General features: G+C 46.7%; 1 protein-coding gene across 1 annotated transcript in view; it reads right to left on the bottom strand.

The window, feature by feature from the left end:
* Window positions 1-7,240: 7,240 nt before the first annotated feature.
* LOC119278868 overlaps window positions 7,241-14,122 on the bottom strand; it is a 7,589-nt gene continuing 707 nt past the window's right edge. The window contains exons 2-7 of the mRNA XM_037560214.1: window positions 12,516-13,351; window positions 12,264-12,419; window positions 11,911-12,165; window positions 8,063-8,905; window positions 7,824-7,979; window positions 7,241-7,730 (exon numbers count right to left, since the gene is read on the bottom strand). Coding sequence (XP_037416111.1) covers window positions 7,458-7,730; window positions 7,824-7,979; window positions 8,063-8,905; window positions 11,911-12,165; window positions 12,264-12,419; window positions 12,516-13,337 — 2,505 coding nt within the window. The 5' untranslated portion in view covers window positions 13,338-13,351 and the 3' untranslated portion in view covers window positions 7,241-7,457. The remainder of the gene's footprint in view (window positions 7,731-7,823; window positions 7,980-8,062; window positions 8,906-11,910; window positions 12,166-12,263; window positions 12,420-12,515; window positions 13,352-14,122) is intronic.

Raw genomic sequence — 14,122 nt, 5'->3', positions numbered from 1 at the left:
ATGCAATTGTCCCGAAGGTGCCATCACCTCCACAGCAACAACAAGATTTTCATGCGGACATCCTTCGAGACAGAGCTCAGTAAGATCTGCAGCCAATCTTCACCAGTATTCCGGAATTGCTTTTCAGATGGGATATTCCACTCCTTCCTCATTTTGTGTCTGAGTGCCCTACTCTTAGTACATTCTACCACTGCGTGATGTTCATCCTCATCCCCACACCCGCAAATATCACACGTCGCATCCAAAGTGATCGTGCGTCTGAACTTGTTCCTCTTTGTGGCCAAGGTGTTGGTTGCAACCCTCCAACCAAAGACTCTCACTTTCGGAGGAACATCAGACTTCCAGATGAAATCCCAAATGCTTCGGTCCTCCGAGTTGTTTGTCGAGCTAGAGGGCTCTAGAGCCGCTTTATATTTACCTGATTCCGCCAGCTTATATGCACTCCTCACTATGAAATACCCATGCTTTTCAGGGTGCCAAGCAATACAGTCACTCGCATCCGATCTAGGGATAGAAATTTTGCAAATAGCATCAGCGTCGAAGGGGTGGAAATTTGATTAATGAGTGGGACATTCCATTCCTTCGAGTCCGGAAGCACGAGTTGGTTCACCCACCGGAGACGCAATCTTCGAATGAAAGACGCGGTCATCAAGCCCTCTTGCCTAGGGAGCCACTGATCCCGATGGATCTGAATGTCTCTTCCATTCCCCACTCTCCATATGATTCCTTTTTTTCAGCAGCTCCAGCCCCGCCTCAATACCTCGCCACACCGGCGATGCATCAGAAGCGAAGACGGTGTTCAAGAGGCTGCCATTTGGGTAATATTTAGACTTAAGCACACGGGCACATAGACTCTCCGGATTCTGAATCAGTCTCCATCCCTGTTTAGCAAGGAGGGCAATATTGAAGAGATGCATATCTCTAAATCCGATACCACCTGCCCTCTTAGGCCTTGTCATGCGCTCCCACGACATCCAGTTGACTTTTTGGTGGCTGTTTCATCCCCCCACCAGAACTCCCTGATCATTTTCTCATACTTCTCACAGAAACCCAACGAGAGGAGAAACACTCCCATAGTGTAGCATGGCAACTCCTGTACAATTGATTTCACTTGTACTTCTTTGGCTGCATATGACATGGTTTTCTCCGAATGATCACTGCACCTCTTCTTTAGTCTGTCCATGATTGGTTGGAAACACTCGTCTTTCATTCTCCCCTCGGAGTTGGTAAGCCCAGATACTTTCCTTCAAAGGCCGTTGACACCACCCCCAGAATTTCTTTTATGTCCTCTCTTACATTCAAAGGGCATGCCTCACTGAAAAGGATTGAACACTTACTCTCACTAAGCAACTGTCCAGTGGCTCTCTGGAAGGAAGAGAGGATTTTTTTTCACTGTATGTGCTTGCTCTGGCGTCGCTTTGAAGAAGAGTAAACTGTCATCCGCGAAAAGCAGATTAGAGATACCGGGGCTGTTTCTTGCAATCTTGAGTGGCGTGAGGTTACCCTGTGATATTTCCAAATTTATGAGCTTAACCAAACCATCCGCGATAAACAAGAAGAGATAAGGACTAAGAGGGTCTCCTTGACGCAAGCCACGAGAAGGAAAGAAAGGTTCCAATAGCTCTCCATTGCACCGCACTGAATATCTGACCGATCTAACACATTGCATTATCCATCCTGTCCACTTTTGACTGAACCCGGTTTTCAGCAGCACGCCTTCTAGGAACTCCCAGTCCACCATGTCGTATGCTTTGGCTAGATCGAGCTTGTATGCACAATGTGTGTTATGCAGTTGCTTAGAGTGTTGGATCTTGTGGAAGCATTCAAAAGCGATGGATGCCTTGTTCGTAATCACTCTTCCCGGGACGAATGCACTTTGAGTTTCAGAAATGATTCCATCTAGATGAGGCCGCATCCGGTTAACCAGGCATTTGGAAATTACTTTGTACAGGACGTTGCACAAGCTGATCGGGCGGTAGTCCTTCAGGGTCTGAGGATCTTTGCTTTTCGGGATTAAGACTATTACAGTGTCATTTAGGCCATCCGGGAGAACTCCTGTGTCAAAAAAAACGAGAACCCCTTTCACTATGTCATCCCTCATCACCTCCCAGTTTCTCTGGAAGAAACGAGCTGGGAAACCATCAGCACCGGGAGCTTTGAGCGGGCCAATTTGAAAGAAAGCATCACTCACCTCCGTTGCAGAAAACGGTTTAGTAAGTTTGGTGTTAACATCCTCCATAATTTTCCTCTCAATATGGTCCAAAATCTCATGTGGGGATACCTCCTCTTCTTTGTCATATAACGCTCTGAAGAAACCTCTTGTCATCTCCTGAATCTCTTTCTCACATTCTTTCCACACACCCGAACTATCTTTCAGTTTAGTGATATCATTTTTCTTCTTCCTCCAAGTGGCCTTTCTCTGGAACCACTTAGTATTACGGTCTCCTTCTCTCAAGTAGGTGGCTCTAGATCTCTGTCTCCACATGAGTTCTTCCCGGAGTGGAAGCTCATCCAGCTCAGCCGAACATTTCTTAATGGATATCTGCTGCTCCGGAGATTGTGGTGAATTCCATAGTACACTAAGCTTGTTCCTAATATGAGCTGTCTGTTTTAGGACCGAACCAAAGTCCCTTTCAGCCCATTTATTTAGCTCTTTCTGCATACTCGCTAGTTTTCCTGTAACTTTGAGAAGGTTTGCCGCATGGCCTCCTCTCGTCCAGGTGTTTTCGATCGTCGACTGCAACGAGCTAGCGCGCTCCCACATATGTTCATATCTAAACACCTTCTGATTTCCTTCCCCCTTCGGTCTCCATTCTTTTCTTTTGCCGAGCCGTACAAGCAGCGGCAAGTGGTCCGATCTAGATGAGCATATATGTTCCACAGTAGCTTTTTTGAAAAGATCCGACCACTCGGGGCTAGCTACCCCTCTATCTAACCTGGCTCGCACATTCTTATTTCCGTCCTGCTTGTTATTATAGGTCCAGCTAGGTCCTTTGTAGCCCAAGTCAAACAGGTTACAATCAGACAGTACCTCCCGGAAGTTTTCCATCAACCGTTCAGACCTCTTCGAAGCTGAGAAATGTTCAGATTGCCACATCACCTCGTTAAAAATCCCCCACCATCAGCCAAGGTGCACTTGAGTTACTCTTCACTCTCCTAAGCAATTCCCACATGTGATGTCTATCACTCGCTCTCGGTTCACCATAGACAAACGTACACCTCCATTGCATGCTAGATGGGTTTAGGTGAACCAACACGTCAATATACCTCGTTCCAACGGCAAGCTTTATTACTTCGGCACTCTCATCATAAAATAGCGCAATACCCGCACCTTTGCCGATGCCGGGCTGCATGATACAATGCTTGAGGCCAAGCCTCCATCTTAACTTATTGACGTACGAGTTGCTTTGCCGCGTCTCTGAAAGGAACACAAACTTGGGCTTGAAAGTGTGCACTAGGCACACGAGCTCCTGAACTGTCCGGGGCAGTTCCAACTCAAGATCATCATGGCCCCTGACGGGCACCGCATTGGCGCCCGTCAGTGAGCCGGCAGCCCCATGGCCGGTCGCTTCCATTCCGCCTGACGCATCATTTGTCTCCACCGCTGTACTGTCCTTCCCTCTAGCCTTCTTCTTCTGCTCTCCCCCAGTTTCCTTCTCACCTTCCCTGTTTGCTTTTCCTCCAACATTCTCCCGGACACCTCTCTTACCCAGAACAGTTACCTTGTCCCCTGGTTCTTTCCCCATTGCTGCATCCTGTGTGCTGGCTTGCATCGACCCCCCTCTAGCAGGAGTCCTCTTCTTTGCTGGCCGCTCACCATTCTTTTGGCCTGCGTTCTCCTCTTGCATTCCCAGCCCGCTACCATCTTCAGGTGCCGAGATGATAACCTTCTCCTGGGCCTCTGTCTTGGATTTGTAGCAGTCCAGTCTTGTCACTGCTTTGGTGCTCATTGGGATCACCTTTCCTGCAATACCTGGCACCTGATCAACCCCGGTTTTCTGCCCATGTATGTTAATGGGCTCAAAACCAGGAGGGAACTCCGGGCTCTATTCCTTGGTTCTCTTGTCTCCATCATCAGGGTTGTACAGAGATAGGGCTTTGTTGCTGTCAACCCCATCCCCTGTACCCTCCATCATAACTTCAGCTGTGCTAGTGACCGATTCCTTATTCTTCTGACATCCCTCACCTTTGCTGGCCGGACCAATCTTGATGGCGCAGACTGCATCAATCGCTGCCTGTACAAGTGGGTTGTTGATGATCTCACTTGGTACATCCTTGTATCTCGCAGCCGGCAGTCCCACCGGATCTCTTCTCTCTTTCTCGGGTGTATCTGACTCGAAGATGAGAAACCTCCTAGCGCTACTGCCTTCAGGCACCACAAAACCACCTCTAGTACTACTCCTTTTGAATGGGGAGGCACGCAGCGCAGCCGAGAATCTCATCTTTTGGAGATCTGCGGATAGCTTACATTCGCGTTGGCCATGCCCAAGATACCCACAAAAACAGTAGAAACGGGGGAGTCTCTTGTACTTTACATTGAGGAAGTACACTTCGTTCTCGGCATGATCATGAAATTCTAGGTGGCTACGGAGCGGCTCATCAACATCATGTTTAACCCAAACCCTAATGGACTCTCCCCAAATCCTCCCTTCATTGTCCGAATCAACCTCAAGAACTTCACCAAGCTCAGCGCCAATCATACGAGCCACATGGTCGAAGAACATGATCGGGGGGCATCAAAAATGCGAGCCCAGATCGGCATGTGGGCGACCTCCACGTCACCCGGCCTGGCGCTTCCGTCCACCGCCACCATCAAGAACGGGTCGCCCCGATGTGTCCAAGGCCCGTTGTTGAGGATGAAACGCCGATCGCCTTCCCGCTCGAACTTGAGGAGGAATCGGTTGTTCTTCTGTGGCGAGTAGTTGAGTTGTCCCCGCAGCCCCCACTTGTTTCGCAGCTCCTGGAAGAGGCCGCTGACGCTGAATAGCTGCACCGAGAAGAACAGTCCAACGGCGAGCTAGCGTGAGCGCATGGCCGCCCTTTCCTTGGACAAATTCAGAGATACCACATTCGGAGGCATATCCTCCACTCTGACAGGGAAGACAGGAGCGACAGCCTCACCGGAACCGCCGTACCTTGCTCCCTGCACGGCTGGTCCTCCCTGCCAGACTGGGGTCTGGGCAGGTGCGCCACGGCCATGTGAGGGGCCGTCGTGCTCCCTTAGCCCGCCCACCCGCTCCAGCTTGCCGCACGAGGCGATCTCCTCTTCCTGGCTCGCCGACATCTTGTCCTTTCCCTTCCCCTGGTCAGCCATGCTGGTGTGTGTCTTGACAGTGGAAAGGAGTTCTACGAGGTGAGATCTGCAACCCATCTCGCTATGGATCTTTATAGCCCTCCGGCAAGCCGATTCCTTTGATTCTGCCAATTGAGGTGATCTCGTTTGACTTCTTCCACCCAGGGTTGCAGATGATCTCCGTAAACATGGGATCCGGTCGCCTCCTCCTTTATCAGGTGGGTCACCATGATCTGGTTTGTCTAGGGAAAGAACCCTAGGTGTCTGATCCCTTTCCTGAATTCTGATCCTCACATCCTCCCTCAACCGCTTGAACTTCTCCTTGATTCTCTCAATCCCCAGATTTGGATCCTCTCGGCTCGCCACTTCCTGATTTTCCAGTCTCACCTTCCTTTTCGTCGATGAAAACCGAATCAACTCCCGGATTCTGGTCCATGCAACGCTTGCCCCCACCAGATCTTCACTTCCACCCTGGCTACATCCTCGGCGGACGATCTTTCCCTCACCGCCGGTATCCCGATCATAGACTACGGCCTCAGCCGATCTCACCGTCGCCCATCGCCTCTCTGTCGCCCCTCTAGGTCGTCCGCTAATCACGCCCATCTTTTATTCATCGGTTCCCGTTGCATCCCCATGGCTATTATTCCTTCCTTTTGATCGCCAAACTTTTGGGTGTGTTTGATCGCCAAACTATGGCATGCTGATCGCCGACTTGTGGCACGATGATCGCCGAACTTGCGGCGTTTTTTTGGCAGCAGGAAAGACAGGTTCAAAATTTTGGGCGTCAGGGGGCCCAAACCTGGGGACGCGGCTGGAAATTCGATTGCCCCAGAGCGAAAAACCCACCGACGCAATTGACAAAAGGCATTCGCCGGTGCGCTGAGGGGCCAAACGGCTGAAGATGCTCTAAGTTTTGATCGCTGGTGGGCTGGGATACAACCATACGGCAACCAAACCGAAGAGATTGATCATGCATGCAATGCATGAGAGAGCTTCAGCTGTACGTTGAGCTGGATCTGGGTACTGCAGAGCTGGTTCAGCCTTCTAATGGTGCCATGCCAAGGCATGAAGGCAGCAGCGAATCAACATGTCATGGCCATGCATGTGTTGGTAGCCTGTCGGTGTTTGTACATTTATACTGTATAAGTTTCTAACAAGGGGACAAAGAAGAATATCAAGTACTATACGATATGCTTAGCAATGCAAAGCAGACCCAAACAGTGTAGCCCAGGGTGGTCAATAGTAGACATATATTAACATAAATTTACGTATTTTCAAAGAAATTATTTTTTACTACACTATATACTGTACATGATATGTGTAACTTTCAGGGTGGTCCATGGATCACTCTGTCCACCCCCTAGCTACGCACTGCAAACTCTTGCCTATGACCATTCATGGTGTGTTAAGTGTACGTATGTGCTATTACTGGAGCACCACAATAGCGAAAAACCACCACATTACAATTTGTTGTAGAAATTATCGCTCTGAAAAATTGATAATGGCAAAAAACACTAATGATAAATTGTAATTACTTTGATGATGTCACTAATTGATTGAACCCGTCTGTCGGGCCAGGTTGGCAAAAACAAAACTTGCCCAGAGCATTAGCGCATCAAGAGCAGAGTATGTTCAGATCTCTGATTTATGACTGTATAAATAGAACAACCAGATGTACCCAATCTAACTACTCCCGTGGGGAATCAAGAGCAAAATTCATGGTATAGTCACAGCGCACCTCAACTGATGTTCGGTGGCCGGCTGTAGATAGAATCCGCTGCTCCTTTGATCTGGTTGCTTTGTTTGGCAAGCAGGCAGAGATGTTTTTTCACCTGATGACATGATTTGTTTCGCTATAACCACATATTTGTACCACGGGGATTGCATTGGTAAACATGGAAATACTGCTTGCCAGACCACAAGCCGACAGCGTTTTATATGGAAAACTTACTCGCAAAAAAGAATTGTTTCATTATTCATATGGAAAAGACGTGCTGGTGGCACATTAAATACTCCCACACAATGTCCTCGACAACACACACACAACCTCTACCTGATGATTTGCATCAGATGCACACATATAACCACCAGCTAGTCGTAGCTGGTACATTCGCATGAACTCAGCAGCAAATCACATCGGCAAAGCGATGGGGGAGCATTCTTATCAAAATCTAACAATGACCTTGGCCCTGGGAGACACCCTCGGCAGAGCTAATAGCTTGGCAAGAACAATGCTGCAATCTGCTTCACCCTTCCATTCTATCTTCACTTCTTCCAGAGCAGGTGCCCAACTCAGTAACTTTGCCACGAAATCGACTTCGTTGTCAAGACCCCGGAAACATTCAACACAGGCCATTACGAGATGGTCCATTTTCATTTGCAGGGTATGCTCTAGAATCCTCGCCTGATCCTGATCGCATGTGCTCGAAGCGTAACTCTGCAAACAAAAAACGACTCATTAGCCGCCGCAAACACAGCAAACATGGAATTGGGTGAGTGAGTGAGGGAGAGGATTTGCTGGCATACGTACCCACACCGCAAGCTTCTTCAAGTTAGGGGCATTCTGAAATAATGAATAAGCGGTCAAGACTTGCCTCTGGTCCCAAAAGCATATCGTAAGATAAATATTCTCAAGGCGAGTAAACACAACTGGGAGCTTCGTGAGTATGCACCCTTTTGATAGATACTGGAACAAGAAAACAATGTCAACACAGATTAGTCAGAAGGCAGAAGAATACCATAGCAATGCTGGAGCTAATAATAGCTCACCTTCATGAAACTGCCAGTAATTCCAAGTGTCTTGATCTCACTTAGGCTTCCCAATGACTTCTTGACATGGTTTTCCTTGTCATACCCAATTGGAACAGACTGATATAGTTTAGCTTGGTGACCTAGATAGAGAATGGCCACCTTCAGATTAGGGGCCTCCAAATTAATGTCTTCAAAGTCCCCACATACATTAAGATATTCTAGCTTAGGAGCTTGAATGTTTAGTCGGTTGATGCCCTCAAAAGAAGTTAATATCAAATCAGTCAAGACGGGGCAGAACGAGATCAGATTTTGGATATCCCTGTCTGTGGATGAGAAAATGTTTAGGCTCAGGTAAGTTAGGCTCTTGAAACCTTGGAATGCCCGGGGCAAGCTGATGATGCAGTTTTCCAGTTGCAGAAACTTCAAATCACCGATAGAAAAGAGGCGTGAGGAAATCTTATACCTTGGTCCTGAGTTCAACTTGATTGTAACTGACCTTGGTGATCTCCTTGACAGCATGAGCATCCACCTAGCGAGCTCATCATGGTAACTTTTTTTACCTGATATATCAAACTCTTCTATGGTTCCCTTGTGGAGTGCTAGCACCATATCGACCAACGTAACGAACCTGGTTCGCGCAAAATTTCTATCGCGCAAAGATATTTTTGGCATATCTGTCCATGCATCCCTCCAAGTACTTGATAAGGTGCTAGTCCTAACCGCTTCTCTGACATCCAAACGGGAGAGGACGTTGCCCTTTATCTTTGGAGGTAGACTGCTCAGTCTGTCTGAACTCACAACAGATGTAGCTTCTGCCCTGGTCTTTTTGCAGGTATTCATTGCTTCAGAATCCAGATTAAACTGTTGTAGCATTTCCAAAAGACAGGGAGCCTAAATTAGCGAGGATTCTACCACATATCACTACATACAAATATTAAATGGTGCACTGTGTAAGTTGCTTATTCAAGGCAAAACAAAAAATAAGCAACAGTCAAAAGATGGGAGTTTCTTGAAACAAGTCAAGCCACCATGTTTCTATTAACAGAACTGAACTCGACTACTGGTGTAGGTAGGCTGAAAAGCTTGATTATTCCAACATTAAATATAAGTATGATCAGGATGCAATAGCTTATAGTCATTGTTACTCAGTCACGACTGTCCTAATTTGATCAACGATTATGTCTGGCATACTATGCACTATACTGAGGTCCAACCGATAATTAACTAATTTTCTTACCAAATCAACATGCTAGCTAGGAAAAGATTAATCCAACGAGATTGTCACTTTAGATGTTAGAGATAGAAAAATACAATGTAAATAATATAGTAGTAATAAACTGGATTAAATTAAGCAACAAATCTAAACAAGCATCTGAACAACATTATAGCACCATATGCAGTACAACTAATTGTACAACAGATGTAGCACAGGTTTGGGCATAGATTCATACAACTGATAAAAAAACTTGAAATTGTTCGACTCATGAAATAGGAAGCCAAATCAACTTACTCCTATGTCTCTTGTTGGTGTTCGATGTGGCTCAACGACGCTCGCGCTCAGTTGCTGCAGGAGCGCTGAATAACGGGAGGAGATGACGCCGCTCGCCTGGTGGGGCCTTGGACACCGCCAAGCACGGCCTGCCGCCAAGATGGAGCGCTGAGGACAGAAGGGCGAGGACGTCGCCGCGACGCCAGGCCAGATGCGTACGCAGGAGCGCCGCCGGCCGGGCGCTGGTGCCGTGCCGTGGTTAGGGTTCCAATTTCCTCTCTTTTTTCCTTTTAAAGGATAGGGTTCCAATTTCGTAGTGGCTTCAGAATTGGGCTTGAGGAGAGACTGGGCCACTGGGCCATGTATGAGTAGGGAGGCGTGGTAGGCTAGTCCGACTAAATGCTTGAATAGCCAGCCTTCTTTTGATTTTCATTGTAGTTTTGCAGTTAGTAGCTCTGGTAGGAGTGGTGGACTTGGTCTCTTTTGGAACAATCTAATAAAGCTCGAAGTTTTAAATTATTCCCAGTATCACATAGATGCTAAGATAGATGGTGTTGGTCCTGAACTGTGGTGTGTAACTCTTGTTTATGGTGAGGAACAAATTCCAGAAAGGTACAAAACATGGGATGCTATTAAGGGTCTTGCTGCTACAAGCAACCTGCCCTGGATTGCACGCGGTGATGTAATGAAGTACTTAACCTGAGCGAGCATAATGGTATTGGCAATCGTAGCATGACGGTACTGAACCACCTACGTGGCATGCCAAATCAGCACCAAATTGGGGGTGAATTCTGTCACAAGGGGGTAAAATGTGCCACAAAGATGATAAATGGGGGTATAAATTGCGGATTTTCTCAAAAATGGGTAAAATCTGTCAAAAGGGTGAATCATGGGGGTAAAAATGGAATTAATTCATTTCCAAAACATGGGAGCCTATGCAGCATGGATTCTACCACATATTACTAAAAATACACATAAAGGACAGACCCAGTGCATAGAAGCTCCCACACAAGGTGGGGTCTGGGGAGGGATTATAGGAACCTAGTCTTACCCCTGCAAAGTGCAATGCAGAGAGGCTGGTTCGAACCCAGGACCTCTTGGCACAAGTGGGGAGGACTTCACCACTGCGCCAGGCCTGCCCTCTATATTACTAAAAATACAATACATGCAAAAGGTAAATGGTTTGCTAAGTTGCTTGTTCATAGAAAAACAAAAAATAAACTACAACCGAGAGATGAGAGTTTAGGGAGACAAGTCTAGTGTGTTTCTCAACTACTGGAGTTGGTGAACTGAAAAGCTTGATTATTCCAACATTAACTATAAGCATGATTGACATGTACTAGCTTAAAATCATGCCACGACAATACTAGTTGAATCAACGATTATGTGTGGCAATAAGAATCTAAACAAGTATGTGAACAGCAGTAAGATCAACTAGAATTGAAACAAGCCTCGGTTGCTAGTCATTAATTAATCCTCATGGGGCTCATGAACTTAACCATATCAGGTTGTGCAGTTACAGTAATACTATAAACTGGCAGCAGACCGAGCATACGGAGTTGCTGCAGGAGCGACGAAGAACGGGAAGGCGAAGCTATGGAGTTGCGGGTGGAGTTGCGGGCTTGGGCTTGCGGGCGGGCGCTGCCAAACACGGCCTGCAGACCGAGCCGGAGCACAGACGCCGCCGCGACACCACGCCGGATGCTTGAGCCGCCGCGCTTGGAAACCCTGGGGATTTCAGCATTGGGCTTGAGGACACATTGGGCCACTAGGCCATGTGGTGTGAGGGTGGGTGGGTTATATTGGGCTGAATGCTTAATAAATAGCATCCGTTTTCCTTTTTCTCATGTTATATACCATATATCGCACATAATCCCCTAAAAGATATACGCACATAAACTCCTAAAAAAAACCATAAAAAAAATACGCACATAATGTTTTGGCAAAATACCGAATACTCATGAATTGGACTAACAATGGACATTCAATTTTCAGGGGCTGGGGGGTTTCATGAATTGGTACACGCAATGCGGAGCACCCCGGAATTGGAAAGATATATTTGCTATAAGCAGGAATTTACGATACGCAGAACAAAAGGGACAAAAAAGGACTAGTTGAACTGGCGCAGTTGAGGAAGGGCAACTGCGGCTCGTGTGTCCCCGGCTCAAGAAAGGAAAACATTTGCTAATAGTAGCACATTAAGTACTCCCTCTGCCGATGAATTGCGTCAAATGCACACATATATATATAACCGCCATCTAGTCTTGGCATAAAAAAAGCTGAAATAGTTCTACTTGGCTGCAAATTAAACCGGCAAAGCGATGGGGGGTGCTCTGTAGACTGCAGGGATGCATGCTTATAAAAATGTAACAATGACCTTGGCCCTGGGAGACACCCTCGGCAGAGCTAATAGCTTGGCAAGAACCATGCTGCACTCTGTTTTGCCCGTCCATTCTATCTTCACTTCTTCCAGAGCCGGCGCCCAACTCAGTAGCTTTGCCAGGAAATTGACTTCGCAGTCCAGGCCCCTGAAATCTTTCACACTGGCCGTTACGAGATGATCCAGTTGCACTTGCATGGTAAGCTCTTGAATCCTCGCCTGATCCTGATCCAATGTGCTCGAAGAGTGGTCCTGAATTTTATTCACAAGTCATTAGGTGACATAAATACAAGAATGAACATGGATTGGATAACTGAGGGAGGGAGAGGATTTACTGGAGGCAGACTTACCCACATGTCAAGTTTCTTTAAGTTAGGGGCATTCTGAAACAGCGAACAAGTGGCCAAGACTTGCCTCTGGTCCCAAAAGCATATCACAAGATAAATATGCTCGAGGCGATGAAATACGGCAGGGAACTTTGTAAGTATGCACCATTTTGATAGATACTGCAACAATAAATTAAAGAAGTGGCAACAGAGATTAGCCAGGAACTCAGGATGCAGAAGAAGGCCATAGCAATGCTGGAGCTAATAATAGCTCACCTTCATGAAAATGCCACTAATTCCAAGTGTTTTGATGCCACTTAGGTCTCCCAATGACTTCTTGACATGGCTTTCCATGTCATGCGCAATTGGAACAGATTGATGTGCTTTAGCTTCATGAGCAAGAGAGAGAATGGCCGCCTCCAAATTAGGGGCATCCAAATTAATGTCTTCAAAGTCCCCAAAAACATGAAGACGTTTCAGTTTAGGAGCTTGAACGTTTAGATAGTTGATGCCCTCAAAAGAAGCTAGTTTCAAATAACTCAGTACGGGGCAGAAGGAGACCAGATTTTGGATGTCTATGTCTGTGGAGGAGAAATTTTTCAGGTCCAGGTGAGTTAATCTCTTGAAACCTTGGAATACCCGGGGCAAGCTGATGACGCAGTTTTGCAGGTGCAGAACCCTCAAATCGCCGATAGAAAATAGACATGAAGGAATCCTATACCCTGGCCCTGAGTTCAACCTGATTGTAACTGATCTTGGTCTTATCCTAGATAGCATGCGCATCCACCTACCGAACTCATCATGGTAAGCTTTGCTACCTGAAATGTCAAACATCTCTACAGTTCCGTTGTGGAGTGATAGCACCATATCAACTAATGTGACGAACTTGGTTCTTGCGAAATTTCCATCGCGCAGAAATATTTTTGGCATATTAGTCCATGCATCCCTCCAAGTACTTGATAAGGTGCTAGTCTTAACCGCTTCTTCGACATTCAAACGGGAGAGGATGTCGCCCTTTAACTCTGGAGGTAGACTGCTAAGTCTGTCTGAACTCACAACAGATGTAGCTTCCGCCCTGGCCTTCTTACACGCACTCATTTCTTCAGAATGGCCTAGCAATTCCAGAAGACAGAGAGCCTAAATTAGCGTGTAATCTACCACATATCACTGAAACTACAATACATGCAAAAATTAAACGGCGCCCTAAGTTGCTTCTTCATAACAAAAAATAAATAAGAAACCACCAAGAGATGTCAGTTTAGCGAAGCAAGTCCGGTATGTTTGTATGAATAGAACTGAACTTGACTACAGAGTTGGTAAGCTGAAAGGCTTGATTATCATTTGACATGTGTTACAATACCCTAATTTGTGATCTCGAAGAGCAACCAAGTCCCGTGCTGCAAGCACAAAATGCAGATTTAGCAGTTATGTCATTCTAGTTCCAAAATTAACTACAATGCTAACCTTAATCGCTACCAATGAACTTGCTTCCTTGAGATCTCTATTGCAGGGAGTGTGCCTTACAGGAGTACCCGACGACAGGTCCTTGCTTAACGGCGCCGCCTTTTCCACTAAGGGCGTTTACGCTGCTCTTGCCTGTCTGACTTGTGGAATGCGCCGGTTCAGCACGGCCTACCAAAGTCAGTCTGGCCTTTTATACTGCTACTCATATTATGGAAAATTTGGGACACTCGCAACGCCAAAACCTTTGGGGACTTGTCCCCTTCTCCGTATGATGTAATTATTAGGGCTATTATCTCTGACCTCACTCTATGGTCTCACCGCCTTAAAAAGGCGGATCAAAAAATCCACGCCGGATTGTGGCGGGATTTTTTCACCTCTCGTATTGGCTGAATTATTACTTTTCGAAATATATTCAGGTG

The sequence above is a fragment of the Triticum dicoccoides genome, chromosome 3B, assembly GCF_002162155.2.
Source record: "Triticum dicoccoides isolate Atlit2015 ecotype Zavitan chromosome 3B, WEW_v2.0, whole genome shotgun sequence".
NCBI classification, from domain to species: domain Eukaryota; kingdom Viridiplantae; phylum Streptophyta; class Magnoliopsida; order Poales; family Poaceae; genus Triticum; species Triticum dicoccoides.
This window is presented reverse-complemented; position numbering and strand designations above follow the sequence as displayed.